Source organism: Anser anser (assembly GCF_964211835.1).
Source record: "Anser anser genome assembly, chromosome: Z".
In the NCBI taxonomy this organism is placed as follows: domain Eukaryota; kingdom Metazoa; phylum Chordata; class Aves; order Anseriformes; family Anatidae; genus Anser; species Anser anser.
The window spans coordinates 86767885-86793849 of NC_139723.1; the positions used below are offsets into that span (position 1 = coordinate 86767885).

General features: G+C 40.9%; 1 protein-coding gene across 13 annotated transcripts in view; it reads left to right on the forward strand.

The window, feature by feature from the left end:
• LOC310890199 (netrin receptor DCC-like) overlaps window positions 1-25965 on the forward strand; it is a 418983-nt gene that overhangs the window by 349563 nt on the left and 43455 nt on the right. For 9 of the 13 annotated variants that reach the window (XM_083818911.1, XM_083818905.1, XM_083818910.1 and 6 more), the window contains 5 exons: window positions 8901-8996; window positions 12788-13026; window positions 17117-17255; window positions 19495-19602; window positions 22402-22596. In XM_083818911.1, coding sequence (XP_083675037.1) covers window positions 8901-8996; window positions 12788-13026; window positions 17117-17255; window positions 19495-19602; window positions 22402-22596 — 777 coding nt within the window. The remainder of the gene's footprint in view (window positions 1-8900; window positions 8997-12787; window positions 13027-17116; window positions 17256-19494; window positions 19603-22401; window positions 22597-25965) is intronic. The other 4 variants (XM_083818916.1, XM_083818906.1, XM_083818907.1 and 1 more) reach the window with 3 other exon arrangements.

Below are 25965 nucleotides of genomic sequence, written 5' to 3' on the forward strand. Positions count from 1 at the left end.
AGAGCAAAAATGCTTTGAAAAACCTTTGGATGGAAACAGTAGAGTTATCCTCTAGGTAGTAGCATCCTACTACTAACAGTAGGGTATCCATATGGCATCCATAACATTAGTCCATATGTAAAATGCCCTAAGCCTTTCCAAGAACAAGTGTATAAAATGACTGTTTTACAGCTATTCCAATAACTTTAAATATGACGAGAAAGGAGTACCAAATTCACAAGTTTTCCAGAAACGTGGACTTTCTACCTTAGAGCACATCCCGTCCTCCCCCTTTCTGTACGTGAGAATCATTTTATGAAGAGTTTTTAAGCACAGCTGCCTTTCTGTGACCTAAGAAAAAGCTCCATTGATCTCCCCGAGCATGCAGGAATTCATATGCACCCTCTTGAAAGAGTTTGATTGGGAAGCTGGAGCGCGCACGTCTTGAAGTATTATTTTCAGGGCTCTTTTTAACTTGAACCTTTGATCCTCCCGGCCCAGCAATGAAAGCAAAGTGCAGAATGTACAGCACGTCTAGCAAAGACTTTTAAAAGTTCCTCCCTCTCCTCCCATAAAGCCCGGAGCTACGCACATCGGAAATTTTTAAGCTCCGAAGAGCAAATTTAATGGATGGGAGCAATTTCTGCTTAATTAGTAGTTTGGAGAATTGGAGCTACGGTATAAATAATACGAACTTATTAAAAACTCACGCAGAGAAGTCGTTTTATAGTGCGCTTTCCTATCTCTCATAGGCGTCGTTTCCCAGCCTGTGCCGGCACACTGGCTCTCAGCAGCTCTGCGATGATGGGATGTCCCCGTCACCCCACGTCCCGTGGTGGTGGCAGCACGAATGGACAAGGGTGGGACACGCTGATGTGCCCCTGTCCTCCAAGCTGCCCCTGCCTAGGTCACATCGGGTGCCGAGAGTAAAACTGTCACAATCCCTTCGGTCTGCCACATTCATCTAAACTACAAAAAAACAAACCCCGCAACCCAACAATTACAAATTACAAGAAATGAAAATAAAGCTCTTAGATCTAAATTTCTATTTTAACAAACGTATCGGTAGGGATACTGAGGATTCCATCAAATCCACCTTCATTTTAAGCGCAGATCAGATTAAATTTGACCCTCATGCATAGACAAGACAACAAAAAAGCATTTGGGTTTATTGGAAAGGGAACGAAAGAAGGTTCTTCATTTTCTTTAATCTTTGCAGATGACAGTTGCGGATTATAACAAAGACATGAAAGGGAACAAAAAAGCTTTTTAATGTACTTTGTGGTTGTTTTCTTCCCTTCGCATTTTTTAATACAAAATGGAGTGGCGAAAATCAAACAAAAATCTGTTAAATTTTGTGCATCTCACTGTTTCTCTCATAGCTCGCATTAAAACACAACGCTAACAAGGAAAGGCACTTTGAGACTCCGGGGACTGTTCATTTTCTTTCTTGCCTTTCAAAACTGACTGTCGTTTAAGGAATCCTGCCATCTACCCAAATACTTCATGCATCAATTTTCTCTCGTTCCTCCCTGACTTTGTTTTGCTTGCGGAGTACAGAGAAATTACTGGCAAGCAAAAGGGTCGCTTTGAGATCCGTGCTCTATTTACATTACACGCAGATCTGGCATAACTCCCCCAAATCAGAAATTGTATAGATTTTAAGAGCATCCTCAAGTTAATCCTCTGGGCACAAGTGGATTGCAGCCATATAACTCCGTGTAGGAATCCGCTCCTCTGCTTCGCTCTTGGTGACTTTCCTCAAGGTATTTTGGTTTATTTATGCCATCATTCTCCAGTTGTAATAAATAGCTAAACTGGCTTTCCTCACAAAATGTTTAGGATCCATTAACAGTAGATGGAACGGAATATTCTATATATAATAATGCTGGTGTAAGCTGTATATTTCTACTTATGGTTGGTAAAGAACGCAACGCCTAAGAACAACTCATCCCAACAAATTGGGATAGAAATGATACAAATAGCCAAGAATATTTCTTGTTTATATTCATTTATCAATAGAAAAGAAAATAAAAAGCCAAAATCTTCATTACAATCTCAGTTTTCATGCACAAGGACAGATACGACATTGCACCTCGTCTTCTCGAGCGTTACTGGTATCATCAGGGGATGCCAAGGAGAAGAAAACTGCCAAGTGACCCAGATTCGTAGATCCACATTTGCTTGGACTAAAGACTTATTTTTGCAAGGGAAGCAAACCTCTCCTCCCAGTGCAACTTTCATTGTTATTTTTTTGTGTATGGGTGCCTGAAGAAATCTTGCCCACCCTCTGGTTAACCCGACTGGTGCATTAGTGGCATTTCCTCTGGTGTCAGAAGGCATCTGGAGTCACGGCCGTTCATTTTTTATTCATTTCTCCATACGTCTTACACTTCATTTTCTGCTACACTACTTCACTTTCCCCGAGTTTGACTGCATTTGTAACGTCAATAACAAATGTCTGGGATACGCATAGGGATTTTTTTGTTGTTTAGCATCAGCACCGACACTGAATGCACTGAGCTTGCAACGCACCGTGGGGGTTGTAAAGGTTCACATCTCCACAGGAGACAAGACCTATTTCTAAGCATGCTCAAATTACAGCCTTTGCTTTGAAAAAGCCCTGCGCACTTCGTTATAATGCACACAGGACAGAGCTCGCAAGCGAAATCAGGAAGCGGGCATAATGTATGACTAGGTGACTTCTTAAAAACAACTGTAAACATGGATTTGTGGCGCGTCTCCTGAACTGCATTCAAATAAAAGCACTTCACAGATTCTCATTATAAATTCTCTTTGCTCCGTTAAACACTGTCCCTAGTGTTTTCAAAGTTAAATGTTTCCCGAATGAGCCCGAGCATCTGTAAATGCCCACACTCCCCCAAAATAGCGGGGCGCCCTGCGCTGCAGCAGCCTGCTGTGATGCTCTGGAGGTCGGTGCTCCCCAGGTCCTCGTGGCACGGTGGCTTGGTGAGCTCCCACAGCCGTACCTGGCCTTGGGGGTAGGTGTATGTTGGCTGTGAGGACTGATTTGCTGAGAATTGTTTGAAATGGAGATGTGTAGGACCCCCTCTGTCCCTCATCCCTCATCTCTGTGAAGCAGATGGGCAGAGCTGTGCTCTTCGGGGACAATTCCAGCTTGACTTGAATTGATATTTTAACCACGTCTAAGTATGAACAGGTCTTTATTATTTGTGCTATTGAAGTGCCCACAAGTTCAAAGATGAGATCAGGGTTTAATTGTCTAGTTAATGTAGAAACATATTGCGAGCCTCTGCTTCATATAGCTCATAGGCAAAAGACTAAAGGAAATGGAAAATAAAAGTTAATACCGTGGGGACTGAAGGTACAAAAAATGGTGAGTGGTCCATAGTTCTCTCAAGAAGTTGGTGACATACTGCAAGTACAAATCCAAGTTTCCACTGTTCTCCATAGTCTATATTATATACTATATATATATTATTCTATATTATATACTCTACATTCATTTTCAGAACAAATGGGTCTTTTGTTTTGGTTTTGACATTATTTTTTTATTTCCTAAGGAGGCCTTTAACTCTCAGGCAGTTATTTTGCTAGCGCAGATGTTTCCGATTTTGATGCCTCAACCAGCAGTCTGTGTTGCTACTCAGGTCCTAAACAGAAGCGATTGATTTTCAGGAGACATCAGCACTCCTGATGCTTAAAACCCATGTTATTTAGCTGACATTATTTTAGCATTGGATGAAACCTTTCTGCATGGAAAAAAAAAAAAAAAGTGCCAAATTAAAAAACTTATAGTTCGTGCTTTCTGTTCACAAAGAAGTTATAAGGCCCATTCTGTATCACCATGGAAAATGCATACTTGAATTTAACAGTGAATTTGGTAAGTTTGCCTTAAATGAACGAAGTTCTTCGCTATTTTTTGTGGATTGCTCAGTTTACCAGAAGACGAAAATCCAGGCCAATTCTGCTGTGCTGTAAAAGGGATAATTCACTGGTAGGGCTCTTGTTTTATCGGAAGCGATACACGAGCTCTTTATTATCCGTTTTAGCCTTTCTGATAGTAACTCCTTTCCAAATGACCTGACACAGTCCACGAAGTACTATCGGAGAGGTGTCTCCTCATCCACCACTGAAGTGTGGCTGTTGATGTCGTACAGAGTGCCTAGAAGGAATAAAACAAAAGCGTTTTGCTCTAGATGACAACATAGAAGAAAGTCATTTGGAGAAAGTCACCATGAGAGTCTATTCTAGCGGAATATTTAAATTTACTAATACCATTAAAGACTGCTAATATGATTTAAAGATTTATTTTTTTAAAAGATGGACGTAATTTCCCTAGCTTGTGCTAAAATCGGATTCCAAGCGTTGCTCTCAAGGGGAATTGTATGTTGTCCAAGAAGTGGAATACATCTTCCTGACTGTTTCTTTTAATGGGATTTAATCTAATGTTAGAAACCCATGGATATTTGTAAAATGAGAGTCAAGGCACCTCTCTTTTTTTGGGAGATGGTGTACAGTGCATTGCTTGAGGGTAATTTCTGCACAGAGGAGGCCAAATATCCTTTGGGTTGAGGTTAGAGAAAAACAGCATTATCTTTGATGGTGATGTTGGCAGCACTTTTCCCTCTTGGTTTCTTGGAATCCAATAGCCCCGGTGTGCAGAGTTTATACTTCAATTTGACATTTGTCCTATCGACAGATTACCTTTTCCTGGCAATAAGCTAGTGTTACCAGGTCTTGGAACTGATGCTGGTACTATTGATTACCAAGTGCAATGTTTTTGCAAACCCAGACAGAAGTAAATGAGGCTGATCTTCGGTTGCTTCTTGAGATAATTTGGAATGACTGCCCCTTAGAGGGTTGCTCAGCGCGGGTGGCAATGACATGACATGCAGGGCATAGGCATAATTCTCTTGAAGACTTTTTCTCTTTCAGAAGAGCAATTCCTGCAGGAGTTACTCTGCTTTCAACCTCGTCTAGACCACCTCTTTGGACCGCTGCCTCACTTTTTGACAACCCTTATATATATATATATTTTTTTTTCCCAATAACTTATAGGAATTCCTCTTGGTACAACTCCCGCCTTGTCCCTTTACTGCAGCGTATTGTCAGACCCCATCTGTTTTGACAAGATATCTTTGTTTCCACTTTGTCTATGGGGAGACTACAGCTGTTTCTCGTGATGGATCTCTTCCTACTGTCTCAGCCATCCCAAGGGTAGCTTCCCGTAGCCTACAGTTAAAACCAGCTTAGTAATGGAAATGAAAAAATAAAATTAAAAAGCAGAAGGTGGCAGTTTTCTTCCTAAGCAAGCTCTGGCACCATAAGCGTGTTATTCCACTGTATTCATGAGCTCATCCTGATGCTCAAGTGGAGTAAAAGGGACCAGATCTAAATGAACTGCTACTTCCCTTTGTGCCTCCCTTTCTGTAAGGATCAGGAAAGGCGCTGACAAAGGTGTTGGGAGAAGATTATTGAACATCTAACTAACCTTTATTGTTCTTTTATTGGCTCCATTAAATTAGAAGAACTTCAGCTGTTGTTAAGCGCAAGACAGCAGTTCTAGGTGGTGTGATGGGATGAGCAACGTTTCCACAACGATCAGGAGACTCTGCCTGAGCTTCAGCTCTCCCAGGATACTAATCTGCAGAGCACTCTGCTGGTCCCTTGTGTCAGGTAATTGTTATAATGGGGAAAGAGCAGAACCGAGAATGAATTTCTATTTGAGAGATAAAGGAGCCGATCTGGAAAAGCAGCCAAGTGCACTGCCCTCTTCGCAACACCGTAGTTCAAGGCTAGGGGTTTTCTTGGCGAAGAGTTCACGTCTGGTTATCAAACGTTTACTTCATAGTTTAAAGAGAAAATTAAATTCCACGTGAAAACATTTGTCAAAAGACCCCGTGTAATGGATGTAGAGATGTCGCAATTTTCTGTTCTTTAAGAAAAAAATAACTGTGGTATCTTCAGCAAGTTGCTATTCGTTGATTATTTTCTTTTCAGTAGCAACATCCGTCAGAAGAAATTGATTTTGTTCATGCTTAGTTTGGACTTCTTTTACCTTTTTTTTAAAGTTGAACTGCACAACACAGCTTTATTTCCAGAGCATGTTCCGCACCAACATTGACATGATGGATTCTTTCCTGGTGCTCTGATTAAAGCTGAATTCTTCGCTCTGTTCCTTCAAAGGCAAGAAGAGATTTCATGTGCTAGAAAAAAAAAAAAGCATATAATTCTCTCCTTCTCCTGCTCCAGAATAGCTAATACAAATGGTAGCAGCATTGTTACTTGGTTGCATTCCTCACTGCAATGAATAGGAATCAGCTGGAAAAAAAAAAATCAGAATTTACTCTGGGATTCTTGCAATTATCATCTCTAGAGCCCTTCTCTGTCATCGTTTCTTCAGCTCTGTAGCTGCCAGGAGTGCCAGCAGCCTTTCTGTTCCATTAGCTGCTGCTCTTATTAGTAGGTTTATACTAAAAACCTTTCCTCGTTTGAACTCCCATTCCAGTCAGGGGCACTTTTCCGGAGAGCATCAGAATGACCCCTTAAGTATTACAAATATATAATGCCGTTCAAAAAGCAACTTTCTGTGTGATAATACTAATGCTTTTTCACTTTTTTTTGTTGTATCGGATTAAACAACAAACTCTGATACTGTGTTCAAACCCTGTGCCACAGCAAATTGCCTTTTTTTCCTCTTATCTAAGAAGAGACTCATGCAATTATTTATTGCTCCAGTTAGCAGCAGCTCAAATTAGCCACCTGAATTTTTCATGTTTTTAACAGAAAGCTGCAGATTGCATCCTCATCCCAATCTGAGCTCGTTTTTGCAGATGTAACCTTAGCCAACCTAGTTATAAACATATATCAAATGTCAGTCTGTTCAGCTGATAACATTTGATGGACTATATATTGTGCTGTACAGGCAATTGTAATGAAGGATGTGCTATATGGTCTTTGTTTTAAAATTTTCCACGAATTTATCACATTTTTCCACCCAGTTTGTCAATTTGCGTGAGTACATTTTTCATCATCAAATTAGCTATTAGTCACTCCTTTTGCTTCTTCATTATCGGGAATTCACAACGTATTTTGATTAAATGTGACAGTTACATGTTTTGGGGGTTTTGACAGTAATTTCTAGAATCAGGTTTCACGAGTAATTTTTCACATTTAAGCTATCGATGTTCAAGGTGACACGCTTTTCTGACTAATGTCTCATTATTTAAAATTTAAGCCAAATGAAGTCCAGATGTCTGTGCTCTCAGCGTAATCAGTGGAGATGTATACCAACCCGTAGAGGCTGATTCATCTGATCTTACTTAAATTCCTGTCTTAGCGGTGCCCTTCAGAGGTGCCTGCCTCTTCCATCCCTATAGGGACAGCCCTAACGTGCCTAACTTGGAGAAAGCTGCAAAAAAAATATGATTAATTCCATTGTCTGTTGTCATATGTGCTCTTCTATACGTTCAGAGAGCTCATAGCTTCCTTCCATTGGTATGAAAATAGAAAATGGATAGGACCGTGGTGAGGCACGTTTATTTTCAAAGGTAACCAAGTAGTTAGAAAAAAAAACTATGGTGCAAAATTTGTCTTGCTATAGTAACCGTCAGCAAATACTTGGTACATCTCCAAGTCCTGAAGCTTCATCTTTTGGCATCCATCCCTACATTTACCAAAGTACACAACAGGGAATGGTCCGTACTAACCACTTGCGTAACCCTGCCCGACGGCTTTCAAAACTCCTGCATAGGCACAGCAGTTGGGTCAGGGACAGAAGGAAGACTGGTAGTGACCGTATCTGTCTAGACTGAGCATATGAAATGCTTTTTCTTACGCAGAAACAACCGAATGTGACGTTATTAAACGCTCAGCTGAATAATCACTGCATGTCTCAATAAATAAATCTTCGTGTGGAACCTAGAGAGTTGCACCACTTAATTTAGAAATTAAAAGTTGTATGCTAATATGTAGTGGAAATCGTATGAAAATGTATACTCCATCTCCGTGAATGCAACATAATTTCCTCGTGACTAATGACATTGCAGGGAATACGAACTGAATTAATAACCATACAATACTTAGCGCAAGGATTTATTAATGCACCCGTCATTTGTTTGGCAATTTTTAAAGTTTAGTTCTTTTGCGATAGAAGCAAAGAGGCCGTCTGAATATTAAGTAAGTATGTCACTGTTTCTGCTGGCCATTAAATTAAGTACAAAATACGTGGGTGGGAAAGACATTAGTAACAATATGCAATAAGCACTTAAAGATTATTTACTCATTTCAGGTGCGCTGTAATAATATTAATCACGCTGAGCTCATTTGGTGTTAATGCAGATGAAATATGTAATCCTGCAGCAGGGCTTTTGCAGTGTCACATTAATAAATGCCTCCTCACATAACAAACATTTCTTTTTTTCCAGCAAAGGACTTCGTGAAGGCAGGTGCCGTGTTTGACAGGTGTTGGAAAGCCCGATATATTCAGGCCGCTATCTTCCGTAATTGTCTTTTGCACAGCTAGAATTAATTTCTCTAGGAAAAAAAAAAATAAAAAGAGGGATGAAGCAATTTGCATGGAAAAAGTCAGGAAAATGGATAGCCTTGTTTTCCTTAGGAAATCGTAGCAAGAAGCAACGTGGACCTGACCTGCTCATTTCACAGCGCGCCCCAAAGTTGATCCGTGCGTTAAATCCCTCCCGTCCACAGCATAGCGTGGGGGGTTCCCGGTAAGATAAAGAAGTGGTAAAATGGCAATTTCTGAGCTGTTTCTGACCGTCATGCTCACTGCGGGTCCCGTCTTTCTCTTGCACAGATGTTGGCTTAACTTTGTTGTCTTTTTTCTTCTTTTTCAGGAAAGCGCTCGTCCGTTCTTCCTGCCAGCCCTGCCTTTAACAGCGTGTGTTTTCTTTTGCCTTATCTGTTTTCTCCTGCAGAGCCGAGCTCCCACTACGTGATTTCCTTGAAGGCCTTTAACAACGCCGGCGAAGGAGTGCCTCTGTACGAAAGTGCCACCACCAGGTCGATGACAGGTGAGTCGGGAAACGCTGGCTCTCGATCTGCTCCGCAGCACCAAACAGCAGCCTCACAAACGGGCGCAATAGGCAAAACGATTTGGGGCAAGGCAATGGAAAAAGAGCTCTGTGACCTCCAAGTCCCTGCTAGAATAAATCAGCTTCGTTTTCTTCTTTATTGTAATGACACGGACAGAATGAATTATTTACCCTTCCCAGAAATTGGCCCTATATGTTTAATGGGATGCTCACAAGTGCTTGCTCTTTGGTACGTTTTGGCTTGGGAGAAGCATGACTCCCAAAGCTTTTGGAAATGTAGAGATAGGCGTTGCTGTGCTGAGTTAAGCCCAGAAGGAATTATTTTCGTTTCCTTCCTTCCTAAAGTAGTTTAAGTGAAAATGAATTAGTTAAAAAAACAAAAAAAAAACACATTCGTGTCATGCACATTTGCAGAAGCAGGTAAAGGAGTTAGAAAAGATGAAGATGCTGATTTACAGGACAGGACAAAGCTCACAGAAGGAATTTCCCAGCAGTAGCTGAGCAGAGTGCTTTTAGGCAGCTCTTTTCACAATTATGATGTCGGGACAACAGCGAAGTTACAGGAGCACAACTGTTTTGTACAACTTCTGGACTGCCTCGTCGGTTTTATGCACAGGAAAAAAAAAAAAGGGGGTTAAAAGAACAGAAGCGAGAAAAAAAAAATGTGTTTTTCCTCTGGATTGACACCGTCATTTGGTGACCTTTTTTTTCTCGTGGCCCACCCACGGTGTTCAGAGCTGCCTGGAAGGGGAGCTGTGTCACTGAGAGCAACCCGGTCACTGACGCTGGCGTGGGTGTGCCGCGAGGAAGAAAGAAACCAAATGGCTGCTCGGTGGCTCTGCAAGGAAAAACGGCTTCCAGCATGCAGTTTTGTGAAGTATTCCCATAAGAAATCTTGGAAAGTCAGGAGGAAAAAAAAAAAGAGATTCATTATACAATCAAGGGTAACCGTAAAAAATGATATTTGATGTAATAAGTGTCAGGGAACTTCTGGTTCAAAATTATTAATTTCACTTCTTGTCTGGAATCTACAGAGGTCATTCTTGCTGAGCATGCCAACAACATGTGTCTTGTAAAATCTTCTTTCCAGTGAGTTTGCCTCGGGGTCCACAGAGACTTTAATTTTTAAGTTTGCTTGTTCCTTGTCTGACTCCATTTACAAATGACCCATCTGGCCTGTGGGGTTTGATTCCATGCGTGTGTATAACCTCTTGTAAATTCAACGGTATCCAGGTGAAAAAAAGGTAATGCAGGCTTGGGTTATCTGATGCGATGATCAGCTTTGAGCACCTCGGTGCTTCTCTCATCACTGAGCACATCTCATACCTGAGCCTCCTGCTGGGCAGATAACAACCCCTGGGAGCCTGGGCGACTTGTGGAAGAGCATCTCAAAAAGTTTCGCTTCCAGCAAAGCAGGAAAGCACGGGAGCTGGGTGCAAGCAAGAACCGAGACCCGTGCGTTTGCGTGTCCACTTAGCATGCGTGCACATACCTCGGGGTCTGCCCGAGTTACGTAACGTGTAATATTCACAAATCAAATCTCCGAAGAGAGCGAGAAACTATTTTCTGTCAAGAGATTGCAATTTCCAAATGACAGATGTCCGTGCGTAAATACTAGCGAATGAAACTTCGGTGGAAACCGAGGGAAGTATTTAGGGACCTATTTTCAGCCACCCGTGGATTACAGACATTTCCCTCCTCCTCAGGTCAGTGATGACATGTTTCAAAAAACAAATTATTTTGATTGAGTGAGTGACCATTTATTTTGCTAAAGGCAGCCTCTTTTCATAATCTCCTCTACAACAGCCCTTAAGTTTTCAGTATTGGAAGGAGTGGAGAAAGGAAGTGCGGTATTTGCTAAAATAGGAACTTGGCGCCAGTCACACTAAATTCCATCATTAGTATGAAAAAAACACAACGCAGGAACAAAAACTGCTCACCTTACAAAGTTTACAGGCACTTCCTTTGGAAAACTTCATTTCAGAAAAAGAAACTGTTCACTTTCAACCTTAGAGAAGCTCAATTCACTGAGACTGGGCAAAAAAATAATTAAAAAAAAGGTTCAGCTGCCCGTTCCTGCCCTCGTGGAACGTGGGCGTGGGGTTTGGATCACTACACAACACCAGATTGTTTCATTTCCTTCAGTGCCTGCTTCTTATGAAGAAGCTTTTGATGAAAGAAGCTACAAAAGAAGCAGGTTGAACTAATGGCTTATCATACATTTTAAACATCCTTGTCTCCTCTGTTTTTCCTTCCAAAGGCTGTGGCATCCCGAAGTTGTGAATAATAAATTACAAAATCATAAAACACAAGTGATCAAAGCGTGTCAGGAGCTGGAAATGCACACGGAGCAGACAAACTGTAGCAATTGTCAGGGAGGAAATACTAAGAGTCATTTATACTTTGATTAATTAATTAGCACATTATTTTAGGGGGAAAAAAAAAAATACAGCCTTTTTTTGTGTGCTGTATTTTACCCACTGCAGTTTGAAATGATAGTTAGAAAAATCACGGCTGTTAAATAATGAATCATACAGTTGAAAAAGATAGACCTGAAGTTGTCCACAGATGCTTAAACCTGGCACTTGGACAAGGACGGACGTGTCTAGGCTGAGGAGCAATGGTCTGTAGCTCCCCTGGGAGCCCCAAAAGGAAGGGCTGTTGCCATTTTTGCAGTGGTGACTATTGTTTGCATCGAAGAGCGATGCCATAAGCGCAAGGAATGAGGGTGCTGAGCTGCTGCTGCCTGTCCTCAGTGGCACGCAGCAGCTGGGGTGGATAAATGCACCTCTTTGGAAGAAGACTTATACTCACGTCTCGTTTTTGAGATGAACGCCTTACGCATCGGTCCGTGGGGTAAGGCAAGAGGGGAATTCTTCCTTCCTCCTGAAAGAGAGCCAGGTGAAGCCAAGAGCAGGAGCATCATCAGAGCCAAACCGAGGTCTGAACTTTTGGAAATGAAACGAAATGTGCAACAGTCTCTATAATTTAGTCAACCAGAATTTGCCTCTGATACTCCATACCTTACTGTCAGGTTATGCCCAGGATGATCCCAGTCTTGCTCCTCAAAGGCCAGCCAATTGCAGATACAGGGAAGAAGAAGTCTACTTGAAGATAATCCACATGTCCGTACCTGGAAGCACACATTTTTATGCTGGCAGTATTAAACCAACAACTCCAAGATCTTCGCTTCGGCAGTGAAATTATGATGTTCCGTTTTGCCTAACAAACGAACCAATGCAGACTACGTTCCCTTCAAGAGCCTAACACAACAAAAGAGCCCGAAAGAGGCAGCCAAGAAAGAAAAGCATAGGTAACTCCTACGCACATGAGATTAAGTCGTGTCTATAAATCAGGTTTGTAGACGACACTCCACTTCGGAGGTGTTTCCAATAATGTATCGTACACATGATTCAATTTTTTAAGAAAATGTAAATCATTGGGAAAAGAGGCTGCTCATTGTCTTAATCTCATGTGAAGGAAGCACAGCGTGCGTGGAAGTACTTAAACAAATGGTGAAAAATTGCTGTTACCGCTGGTTTTGTTATAGTAATGTAACTGAAATGTTGCTGCTGCGTTTTCATTTTGCTTTAATGCTTCTCTTTCTGTTCTTCTCATGTTCCTCCTCCTCATTAATGCCATGCATTTAACCCATTGTGCTGTGTGCCCCTTGGTGGCTTGTTCGTGTTTCGTTCCGTTTCGTTTTTTTTTCCGTTTAACTTACGTATCCATTTATTTTGGAATGCTCATTTGGTGATGTATGGACCCAGACCCCATCGATCCATTAGAAGTTGATTTTTATCCTTTGCTTGATGATTTCCCTACGTCAGTCCCAGATATCTCCACCCCCATGCTCCCACCAGTAGGTGTGCAGGCTGTTGCACTGACCCATGACGCGGTGAGGGTCATCTGGGCAGACAACTCTGTCCCGAAGAACCAAAAGACGACGGAGGTTCGCTTCTACACGGTCCGATGGAGAACCAGCTATTCTACAAATGCTAAATACAAGGTGAAGTTTTAGCACGTTATGAATTTACGAACTGTTTCATCCGTTCGTAGTTTATTTGCAGAGACTTTGAGTTGGCTTTTATGAGCTTTCCTCAGCCAAGATTCCCCTTTCAATAAAAAGGAGATTTGCATGAGTAACTACTGCTTGCTAAAAACCTGCGTATTTAGTTGGATGAAAATAGCATATATTAATTCTATATGCTAATTGAGGAAAGTTATGATCTTTAATCTTTACCAACCAGGTATAAATTAGTCATAGGTGTGATACCACAATACAGTAGTGGGAATGGGAAGAAATACCAATTGCAATACCTCCCACCCTGTACGGCAGTTCCACCCATACACCACATTCCCAAACATCAAAACTGGAGGTTATTTTGCAGGAAAACTTCTCAGTTTGAACGGATACGGCAGCAGCAGAGGTATGCTACTTTCTGTATGAGAATTTATTTTCCAGTCCTAATGAAAACACTACCAAAACAGGTGCAGTTTAGCAAAGAGATACGGAGACACAGGGAATGGAAAGCAATAAGCACAGACTTTAGGTTGTTCTGTTTGCTTGGTTTTCCTTTCCACACGCTATTGTCAGCTTATGTATTGCACCTCGTATAACATCCACCTTCCCCATAATAAGTGTGTCCTTCCTCCCATGCCCTACCATAACGGTTGTCCTCTCCTGCCTAGAGGATCATATTGATCCATAGCAAGTTGTTTGCTAGGAATATATTTTTATACTGCAAGTGGATACCCCATTTTTTACAGTTCCGCGTCCTAACAAAAGCAACCTCACGTCAGTTGTTTTTATTAGGACTCTAGAACAGGCGATACTCTACATTTTTGAGGCTCCTCCGATTAGAGCCTGAATTATTTGTCTAAATACAGGCTGGCCTTTCCAAAATCCCAAGGATGGCTCTCTGCATCTTTCAGGTTCATGTTACGCATCTTATGGACTCTAATCTTGAGATCTTTCTCAGATCATTTTTGGGAAAAATGGGAATGGTGATGGAGAAGATCTTACCTTCAGCCCCTTTTCTGAGCGTGGCTTTTCACATTCCCCCTTACACATCTCCCATAAGAATTTGGCTTGTTGGTATCAGCTGGGTCCGCGTGCCACCGTGAGCCCTTGATTTCAGTTGTGCTGCTCCCGATTTGCGCTCCTGTTGGCAGAGGGAAAACTCAGGGCAGCCGTTTTTTTACTGCAGGTACTGGCCAACGTAAAGCTTTTAAGTCTTTGCAAGGCTTTTAAATCTTTGCAAGGCAAATCTTTGTAAAGCTTTGCACATCTTTGCAAGGATCTGTTCATGCCGTAGTGTTACATCTACTGCCATACTTCTGACAACCCCAGATGCTGGCATAATGATGAGACCCATTTATAACCATCATTTTGTATGCTCCTGCGGTTGCAACAAGCTCTTTTATAATTAGGGATGCCAAAACGATGCATTGTAGTGATTTCAATACCATGCCTCGATCCGGCTCCTATTTAAGGACAGATTCCTGTACCCAGAAATGTGAGGAATAGAGCGCAGGGAAGCACAGCAAGTGGGAAACCAGCTCTTGGGGGGAAATCAAAGCTCCCTCCCCAAAAAAACAGCATTATGTTTTGCTCTTCACAGTCATTCATAACATTTCTCTCGTTTCACACCGCATGTACTCAGCTGTGGGAAATGATGGGTGCCAAACAAACCTCCGGCCCGGAGTCGTCCAAGTCTTCTGCTAAACCACGGGGGTGGCTGAAGAGGAGAGGAGCAAAAGCGAAGTCCCCTTCTTCTGCCTTCCTCTGTCGTTTGGCCAGTCTGAACACGACACATTCAGGGCCAGGCTGACTCCCTTATTCCAGTTCAATCACCCCCAAGCATAAACAATAAAAAAACCTTGCAGAAGGTCTTCTTTCTTGAAATAGCCCCATTTTTCAAGGAAACGAGATAAAGCTTATTATGTTCTTCTTTGAAAACAGTGGGGAAACCTTCCATTTTTTTCAAAGGGCTTTAGATCAGGCTCACAAAAAGATCCCATTTGCCTATGTGTCGGTATTGAATATGCAATTCTTTTCAAATTTGCCCATTAAAAACTTCCATAGCTTCAAAACTGTGTATCAAATCTAATGTAAAGAAAGTTTTAGCCTTTTCCATTGAGGTTTATAAATTAAACTTTGCCCTGCCAACTTTACTTTGTACAAACCATCCCAAAAAGGCATAGCATGGAATTACTAAGGTACTTGTTCCAGTTATACTGCCTTCATCTCAATATGATATTAAGTTCAGAGGAGTACCAAAATGCTAATAGTTAGTACCGAGTGAAACATTCAAAGAAAAACACTCAGCTGGAGACAAATAACTTTCTTTTCCAAAAAAAGAACCCAACATATCTGTGTTCCACTAAAGACTGTTTTGTCCAGCAATGGGTTCAACTCCTACAGTTTTTTTCTGTGTGATTTTTTCCTGGTCGTGTTTGCTGCCAGGGCCCTTCCATAGTGATAGTTATCAGAATTAGTTACCCTCAGTGATGCTGAACAGCATTTTATGTCATAAATCGCTTCTTCCAAAATCTTCTCTGGGGGAGGAAGTTATTCTTCCCTTTATTGAAATCCAGCTTTTAGTTGAGGGATAATTTTTGTAAACCCTAGCAGCTAGATTTTGCCATCTTTGACAAGTAGCTGAGTATAACTAAGTAGTTTTTGATTTTATTAGTACAGTCTTCGCTTCAGCAGGTCTTATAGAAGGTGATTCTCTGCTGGATTAAGTCCTTACTACGAAGAAGTTGCAAAACTGCTGATTTCCAAGGACTGGGGATTTTAATTGAGTATGAGGATGATAAAATCTGGTATTGCAATTAGTCTTCCTATTAAGTAGCATGCAAAACATCTGTCAGAGCACATGTGCTAAAACAGCGTGCCATGCAGGCATACATAGCGCGTTCCTTAATGTCTCTGCAAAGTACATTTTTTCCCACTTTCCCCTTAAATATTACTGCTTTATTCTGCAGCGTGCTGGAAACTCAATGTACCATTTTTAGTGAAGGTCGATTTCTTTGTGAAACGTCCGATTTGGTGATTAGCAGCAGAATGCCATTGCTGATGTCTGCCAGCAAGGTACCTGCTACTCAGATGTGAACAGCAAGGTGGTTTTCTGATGCAAAGGCGTTCCTAGGTTGTCTTAATCAGTAAACTTGAGGTCCATAGGTGTATAAACATGTAAAAGCACGCACCTGTAACTCACTGTACTGTAAATTGTTGACGCTCGAGGACCGCACACCAGGCTCTGGAGCTTGAAAAACGCGGGAATTGATTTTCTTCAGTTGCCACCGTATGTCCTGTAATATTCTCCTCACTTGTCTCCTTTGATACCAGTGCGGTTTGGCTCAAATTGGTCCTTACTACATGCTGAGGGAAAAAGCTAAATCGGCTAAATATAAATGAACAATTTAATATTCGCATCGACATCAATGTTGAGTTGTTCAGAACATATCACAGTGAGGCAGATCAGTAATGTCTCTCAAACGTAACCTAATGCATAAAAATACTATATTTAACCAAACAAAAGTGTGTTTTATGAATATAAAAATAAATCTTTATGCAAGGGTCCTCTTGATATTATAAATACGTGTTCCCCACAGTACCCGGGAAGCTTAGTCAGGTCCATTCTAGTGGTAAAAATGCTTTCTGAGCCTCCACTACAAATCAGTAGATATTAAAAACTTTTTTTCTTCTTTCTTTTCTTTGGAAGGAACACATCAAAGAGGCTGGAAATGAATGTTTAAGTCGTGGAAATGTTCCTCTTTTTTCCTCATATGGGCACAGATGAAGGACACAGTGTTAGCTTTCAATTTGCATTTGAAAAAAAAAAATGCATTGCAAATTGCTTTGTCTGGGAAAAGAAAAAGAGAAAGCATCACAATAATTTATTTAACTGCTTAAATTATAGGCAGAAAGTTTAGTATCATATTTACGGTCCTAAAAATACTCCCATTAGGGTATGAAGTAGCAACAGAGCTATCTTGCTTGGAGAAAAGAATCCATTGTAATTGTCTTTAAAGCAACTCTCGTTGCTGGTAGCTAAGCAAAAGATGTCCTTTGCTCCGTCTCTTTGCAGTCAGCAGATACGACAGCCCTGAGCCACACTGTCATCGGCCTGAAGCCTAACACCATGTACGAGTTCTCTGTCATGGTCACCAAAGGGCGGCGGTCCAGCACCTGGAGCATGACTGCCCACGCCACCACCTATGAAGCAGGTATGGCAGGAGCTGCTGAAAGGGGTTTCAGTTTTTTCCTTTCATTCACATGCCCTCAAAAGCCCTGTTCAGGTTCAGCGTATGAACAAAATTCACTGCATTTGTTCACTTTTTTGCCTGGGTAGCAAGGCAGAGCGGTCGTTCCACTGAGCTCTGGGTGACTCGGTGTCATTGCAAGATGTTCAGATGATAGTATGTGTGTCTAATATTTTGCCCCACAATATAATGATTATCTATGACTTTTATGATATAAAATAGTTTCCGCTTTTCAAAGAATCCTAAGATCAAGTGAGAACAAGTTAAGTACTCTGTTATTATTAGATAATAATTTTGCCACTTTAACATTTTAATTTAGGAAGTTCTTTGTGTCTTTGTCTCAAGCTTATGAGTTCCCACCTTGTCCTTTTAGTAAAAAGGGCTCAAAGACTGCTTCTGTCTAACACAGGACCTTCTTGATTCAAGATCTAAATGGCTGTGTTATAACTAAGCAGCCACAGGTCTGTTCAGAATGCAATTTTTTCCTTAGGTTGAGTAGTGGTCTTGAACACACTCTAGGTACCGATACAAATCAGCTTCTACCAGCAGACACCAAATGAAGTCTGCTGGTAAATATTGATCTGGCTTTTGGTTTTTGTTGTTGGTTTTTTGTGTTTTCTTTTTTTTTTAATGAAAACCACAGTACACGCCAGTTAATTAACAAAGGGAAAATAAGAGGGAATATGTGTGTCCTTAGATTTTCCCATGTGATTGCAACGCAATTATCTGAGCTTGATGGAGCAGCTCTGTTAATTAAGGGCATCCTGCACTGCTGATCTTTATTGCCTATTTTTTACCCATTCCGCATGTTGAATTTCCCGTAATGATATTAAAGAATGTGCATATCAGCATCGATACAGAATTCACTAGAGATTACTACCACGGGCTATAAAGAATTGTTATGCCCATAATTCAAAAGCAACTCTCAGAGCCAAGTTCCATCCCCAGATCTGCCTACACAAGTCTTGCTGATGCGAGGGGTGTTAATGAGTGCTAAGGGAAACATCTAAAGCTTTGATTTTTCTCATGATATCTTATGTTCACAATCTGCTGAAAGCAGAGCTCAGCTTCAGCCACTCAAAGGGACTCATGTGGCGATAACCAGAATGGAAAACCTGTGTTACAGGAGGAAGCTTTAAGAACAAGCTTTACTAGTTTAACCTCCTAAATGACAAAAAGCCTAAAAAGGGAAAGAATTAGTTTATGAAAACATGTCAAGGAGGTTAATATCAGAGAAAGGAAAACAGTATTTAAGAGAAATATGTTGTTTCCACACAACGTGATGGATGCATTTAGGGAGAAACAGAATCATTTATATGAAGTTGGAGAATACTGCAGAACGGACATAACAGAAGTAAAGAGAAGGAAAATTTTACTTTGAAAATCAAGTAAGTTTACAGAAAAGGTTGTCTCTTGCAGTACCCTGGCATAGTAAGGTGGTCCAGGATGTTTCTTCTAGACCGCTGTTTTTAAATTGCAGACCCTGTGTCCCTGTCTGCGAGCCAAATACCATTTAAATGCAACTGACCCCTCTTAGAACATAATAGTATTAACAATAGTACTCGTAATATTAGCAATAAATAATATTAGTAATAATAATAATGGTTAAAATAACAATGCAGTCTTCTTTAGTGATGAGGGAGCTTGTGTCGTGCTGGGCATTGCATCAGTTTAAGAGACTTCTTTAAGATCTGTGATCTAGATGTGTGGCTTGCCTACTTCAGGGTGAGAAAGACTCTTCCAGCAAACAACAGGTGATTGGTCACCTGCTTAATAATTTATCGATGACAACAAAAACTTTTTTCCAATGTATGTATTTCTTGGTTGCTTTTGGATCCCATTGTTGAAAAATTCAACCGATGCAGATGTTGTGAGACCATCCGCTCAGTGTTCATTCGAAAAAGTTGCTAAGTGGCCATACGATTAGGACACAGGCAGTGTGATGCTCACACTGTGCTCTCCATGCTCTTCCCTTACCTATACACCCAAAGTCATCAGCAGCCTGCATCAAATCCAAGTAAATGAACAACGAGCTCCGTGCCAACATGATGCTCCTCTCTCTCAACTATTTTTCAATAATTGTCTTTCATTTCTCCTCCGTAGTCTAAAAAGAGGTAAAGAGAACAGAGTTTTCAATTATTTTCATTTCATTGTTTTCAATTGTCTTCATTTCATTGATTTCAATTATTTTCATTCTTTTCAGCTCCAACCTCTGCACCCAAGGACTTGACAGTCATTACACGGGAAGGGAAGCCCCGAGCCGTCATTGTCAGCTGGCAGCCACCATTAGAAGCCAATGGGAAAATTACTGGTAACATTTGCATTATTCTCTACTCTCCTTTTTATTTTACTGTTCCGATTGTATCACAGAATTGTTTTTAGTGGAAACGTGTTTTTTCCCAGAACGCTATGCGATCTGATGTTATTTTCTCTTACTTTTATCAGCAAACTTGGTCTAGGAGTCAAGGCAATGTTAGAGACACTGCAAGCTCACTTGCAGGACGTAAATATTCATTTGAATGCTAAGAACAGTGATTTAAGTTAAAAATGCAGCACTCTCAGCAAAGGTTTTGTGGTGCATGCTGCTCAATGATAATTAGAAATGACTAATAATAAGTACTTTGTTTGGCAATAATGCAATACATAATATACCTAATGATAGGTTGCTTGTTGCCGCACACAATGGGAGAATTTATTGGTAGCTATTTAACTTTACAATAACAATTTAAGGCAATGATGATCAGGAAAAAAATTACTTAATATTGACTGACAAGAACTGAACTTAATGGATGCTTCACAATGACAGATTTTATTTTCCAAAATGTTGCATATAACCTTAGTGCCTAATTAAGACATCCATTAGGAGCCTTTAACGTTAATTTAGGGTGAAAAATACAGTAGAGTTCTATCTGAGATTTTGCATTTAAATGATCACTTTAGGCTGTTAACAGACATCTCAGAGGCATATAATTATTAGGAGAAATATTGTTCAACTACAAAAATGTGCACATTATGGTCTCATTACCACAAACAGTTGGCTTAGACCGGTTCTAGAACGTATTTTCACGTGGAAGAAAGCGTGCGTTACTACCAGTGATCCCAGCTACACACTACTGAGGCATTGAGAAATATAAATGTAAGAGCAAGAAGGCTTCAGCGTGATGCCCTGTGTGAGCAATTAGATGTGAGGAGCACTGGGTCAGATTTTCAACAGTTGTAACTCAGCAGGGCTTCCCTGGCATCAGAGGAGAGTGAGTCACGCCAGGGAAGTATCCCAATTTATATTACCAATAAAATAAGGATATATTTCTCTTTGGACGTTGCCAAGCAATAAGGATTCTCAGGTTAGACTTGCATAGCTGTGTATAACTTCAGCCTCCATATTATTATGATCTTATAATTTCACAGCCTCCAGTATCAGAACTTTATTGGCTGTGACCGTGTCTGAAAGGAGGATGTTTTGAGGAAATGGCTCTGTTTACATTAACCCAGTTTAGTCCTTAGAGAGAACAACTGATGGTTCTGCTGGACAACACACGAAAATGAGTGCTAACGGTCCTGAATCCCCGCTGGCTAAAAGACAAAATAAATAAATAAATAAATAAAAAGCTTTCCTGACTTTTAAATTGTGAAATGACTTGGTGGTAGCAACTTTAATGGAGTTTTTCCATCAAAAGGAGCATTCAAACCTGAGAGTAGATGGGGTCCCTTGACATCCAAGCACAAGCTTCTTTCTTGCAGTGTTTGGTTGAAGAACGACTCTCATAAAGATTTTTTACAGCATATGTGGCCAAATGTTTCTTAGACCTGCCAAGCAGAGGAAACAACTCCTTGCAGAGAGTAGAAATGTCTAACAACCATACCTTCATCCCTAGAAATGTTTGAGCAGTATTATTGTGTTAATTTGAGAAACTTGGCTATTATATCTTGGTATGTATTAAACCAAATGCCATGATCAGTGAAGCTGCTTTGTAACAAACTACAAGTCTGTAAATAATATCCCACGATGTAAACAAGCAAAGAAAAAAAGAAAAAAAAAATACACAAAATATTATCATTTCCATCCTAGTACCATTTGTCCCTGACCAGCATAACCACTCCTGTGGAATGAGAGCTTTGAAAAGCATCTTTGTTTCAGAAAAAAATAAATAAATAAAATAGAGGAGTAGCGATGATAAACTTTACACCTATTTTTTAGTAACTTTGGATCCAAGCACCAAAATGAAGTCCAGAAGATTCACCTGGGCTCTCTGCACTCCAGAAGCTCGCTCCTGTGGTGCTGGCACATAAGACCAAACTCAGATCGTACCTCTTTGCATGCTACTAGAGTGCCACAGACAAAGGAGGGGGGGAAAAAAGGAAAAAAGAAAGAAAACAAAGATATTTTCAAGGATAGGCAGAGCCTGGTGTTGCAGGTCACCCGGCTGAGGCTGGGTTATCACATAGGACATGCTTTACCTCTCAGCCTTATTTACAGGCTCTTTTTTCTCTCCAGAATTTCATCTGCCAAGAAGGTTCTTCCTACAAACTTTCATTGTTTCCTAACACTGCTGTTTCTACTCCCTAAATCCTAAAACTTTTAAGTTTTATTCAATTGTAAGTAGTAATTGCAATGCCCCGGTTACCCGAATTCTGAGTTTGAGTTCTTCATTCTTTTCCCAAAAATACTTCCCATAGATTTGCCAAGAAATATTACATGGCTTCCCATGAGCACCCAGTGTTTGATGTGCATCATTAAAGCCATTTTATTTTATTTCAGCACTGAAACCCTGAAGACTTACATTGTATGGTTTATGGCATTTATCAGACTGAATGGTGCACCTGAATTTGAGAAATGTACTCATAACAGAACCGTTTAGTGTGTGCTACCTACTTTTATATTTGTTAAACCTGTATCTCTTGCAGCGAGTATTGTAATTGTTGTTTTGGCATAAAAATAGACAAATACGAATTAATTGTCATAGCCTTCTTTGAAGCTATTTTGATCAGACACCTACCGTTGCTGCTTTTAAAAAGAAAATAATAGTTTTTAATCAATCTAAATTTTATACGTATGTTGCATAGGGAGCACGTTGCTTGAAGCACTAACCATGAGACCGTGTTTTTTCAGCGTACATCCTCTTCTATACCCTGGACAAGAACGCTCCCATTGACGACTGGGTTATGGAGTCCATCAGCGGTGACCGGCTCACCCACCAGATCATGGATCTCAGCCTGGACACCGTCTACTACTTCCGAATCCAAGCCCGCAACGCCAAGGGAGTGGGGCCTCTCTCTGATCCTGTTTTCTTCCGGACGCTGAAAGGTTTGAATCTATGTCATCCTGATATTAATGATGGCTCCAGTTTTCTTATGGCTCCGTGGGAGCTTTGCAATTAGTTCCATGGCAGCCAGAAGAAATCCTACTCCTTGAAACTGTTATTGAGAGATGAAAGCAAAATGCTACGTATGGTAGTTGACAAGAGTAAACCACATAATGAGTCAGTAACTGTAGTTTTAAATTCAATCAACTTGGGGAGAGCACTCTGACACCACCTAACTTCCTGCCATCAATGGTAAAGCTAATTGGATGTGCCTGGATTTCTCCAGGGACGTACCTTTTCTTTTGGGATCCTCAGGTGACTGTAGGAGCTGGCAGTGACTCACTCATAACAACAGAGCAGGCACACACAATTATAATTAAAAAATCTCGGCAAACTGAGATGCAATCTGACTTTGCGTGGGGAAAATTGTTCCAGATATTTTTCAGCACCTGCTATTAACGACAGACAAATTACAGCCGGATCTCTCCCCATTAGTGACCGGCAAGGTAAAGCAGGCAAACCAGGGGCACCTGTTTTTTGGCTGGTGCATGTTTTAACCAGGCCGCTGGTTTATGAGAGCAAAGGACTCGTACCCAGCTCAACTTCCAATTAGCACAGTGAGATATTCCTCTTCTGTCCTCCCTGCTGCCTAGCTGTGAAGGCCTGACATCATCTACCCAGAAATGACTCGATATGAAGGTGTAAGCAATATTGCTGTGAGGGGGAAGCAGGATGTTTGCAGCAGCTCTGCTCCTTCTATTTTAACTGTCACTCACTGATTTGCACAAAGGTATGAAATTACTTCTGAAAAGAGGTATAATTAATGAAAAAGTCGGATGACATAAACAGCAAACCTGTTCCAGGAAAGCAGCGTGGCATATGAGAGAGCACTTCAGTGCTCTATCTGCTGGAGGAAATCCAGGGGTTTGTACATAAAAATGACATCTTGGCAGACAGGAATAGAAAGTGGATTTAGGCTGGACCTGCAAAGTCAGGGTCGGAGGGAAATTCGGAATGAAAGCTGTGTACAAAAGCCTGGGAATTAGCATTCACATTCAAGCCTCTTTTTAATCGGTTTTAATTGACTTAATTTAACGTGGGCTGTATAAAAGCTAAGTGAAATGACCGAACAAAAGGGGTGACGTGCAATCCCTCCATCGCTCCTTTTATTTTTATTTTTTTGTTGGGCAAGAGCTCATATTCGAGTTCATCTTTCAGCAAACCCTTTATGTGAATAGCAAAGTGCCTTTTCCTGCCGCCTCTGACGGAAGGAGGGGAACCTCCATGTCCAGCGAGTGCCTGGCACTTCCCATTAAGGAGGGATTTCGATGAATGAGGCAGTGTCCTCGGCAGCCCTGGCAGAGAGCTTGCCCTTTCTGCTTTGCTGCTATCAGTGTCTAAGAAGCGTGTTACCGACCATTCAGGCTGGGAGTGAAAAGGCTCATACAACAGTTTTCATGAATTAGCGCAAGTCAGAAAAAATAAATGAAAAATTGTGCCAATTTGTTCGGAGCTTATCGCAGCCAGCCCAGGTTTGCAGGACTTGCTTGTCCAAGTCGTGTTTCCTTTTGAATGAATTACGGGTAAGATCGTGATTATTCATTCCCCACTACCATGAAATGGGAAGAGATAGCACTTTGTGGGTGCTTCATCTCCATCAAGCGGATGGTGCCAACTTAATTTCATGCTCACAGTTTGTGCCAAGCAGAAGGCTGTTGGACTGAGTCGAGGCATCAAAATATAATAACCACAGACTAATGAGATATCAAAAGATATAGAGACTCGGATATCTAAGTAAACTGAAAGATTAATGTACTAGATACCCCCTACTTTGTAATGTTTACACAAAGTACCATAAAACTCATTTGGGAAATGAATTCTGGATCAGACAGCATCAACAGATACCAAAAAGATGAATTTATACATTTGTTACATCTTGTAATTGCCTACAAGGACTATGTCTAATGCCCTGCCATGAATATTTAATGGTAACCACCCTAAAAATGTCATGTTCAATAATATTCAACTGGTTTTTTGACAAATATATCTCTGCACTTGAGGTGAAAAGACTTTCTGAAGTCTTGAGTGCGTTCTGAATTATGCAAAAATGTTGGTTTCCTGCCCTTAATGATTATTAACGGAAGAGATGTAGGCAACATACGGTAATGTATGCTCTGATGACAAATATATGTCCTGATCAGGGAAAGTTTCAAGCCATGAAGAAGGAAAAAAAGCATCAAAGATCCACTAAGTCACCTACTGTCTGATTTCGTATATTATAACCCATAAAGTTCCTCCAAGGGAACCAAGCCATTACTTGTGTTATAATTGCCATGTAAGTATTTGTGGTGACTTTCCTTTACTAATGAAAATGTAGTGGTCTGTGAGAAATAGGTATGTTTAGTAGTAAATAACGCTCCCATGGAGCAGTGAGTTTATGTTCTTCCACCTCAGCTCCACTGATGATAATATACAGGCAAATGGCAAATCCTTAGCTTATGTAAATTGCCGTTACACTGTGAGCTTCAATCAATCCGTGACAGTTTACACCACTCGAGGATCTGCTTTTTTATGCTCTGGCTGGCTGAATTTATCACTGCATGCATGAAGAGTCTGATGCAAACATTATAAGGAGCCTGCAAGATGGATAAAATGTGATTAAACATCCCACATCTTTCTCACTAGATGACTTGGCCCAAAACTTGAAGTCATTACTAGGGTTTTTCTTACCCCTTACCGAGAAAATACCTCGATAATTTCACTAAATATTATACACACATACACACATGTATGTGTCTGTGGCAGAGAACAGAGACTGTCTCAATGTTACATTATTTGGTGGTGTATAAATGAATCATTTTCAGAAATTCACTAAGTAGAAATAAGTAAATACAACCCGAAATTTCTTTGCAACTGCCCGATGAAATGTGATAGCTGCAGGGTGAATGAATGAACCCGTGACAGGCAGCGGAGGGAGGATTTCTTTAGTCTTTCAAATAATTTGTCAGTGATGGTTCTCATCTGTTGCAGAAACCAGGAAATCTTAGAGCCGCACTTGCTGAATGTACGTGTGCTTTCTTCTGCTGAGCTGCACCTCTTCTGGATTTCGGCCAGCATTTACAAACAGGCTGAGCTCCTTTAATTAAAGAGAATGAAACAGCATTCTGCTTATCGGAATCACACGCAGCGTTCCTCCGGTCCATGTACACTGGCCAAGTTGCCCGTTAATGCACCGGTGGCTTCAAGGCTAAATAAAAACCTCGGTCGGATGTAAAGGGACAAATGGAAAGGGGGAGAGAGGGAGAAGGAGGTCACAGCCTGAGCTTCACACTCTCAAATGTTCCCTTCGTGCTATGATCAGGAAGGAAAAT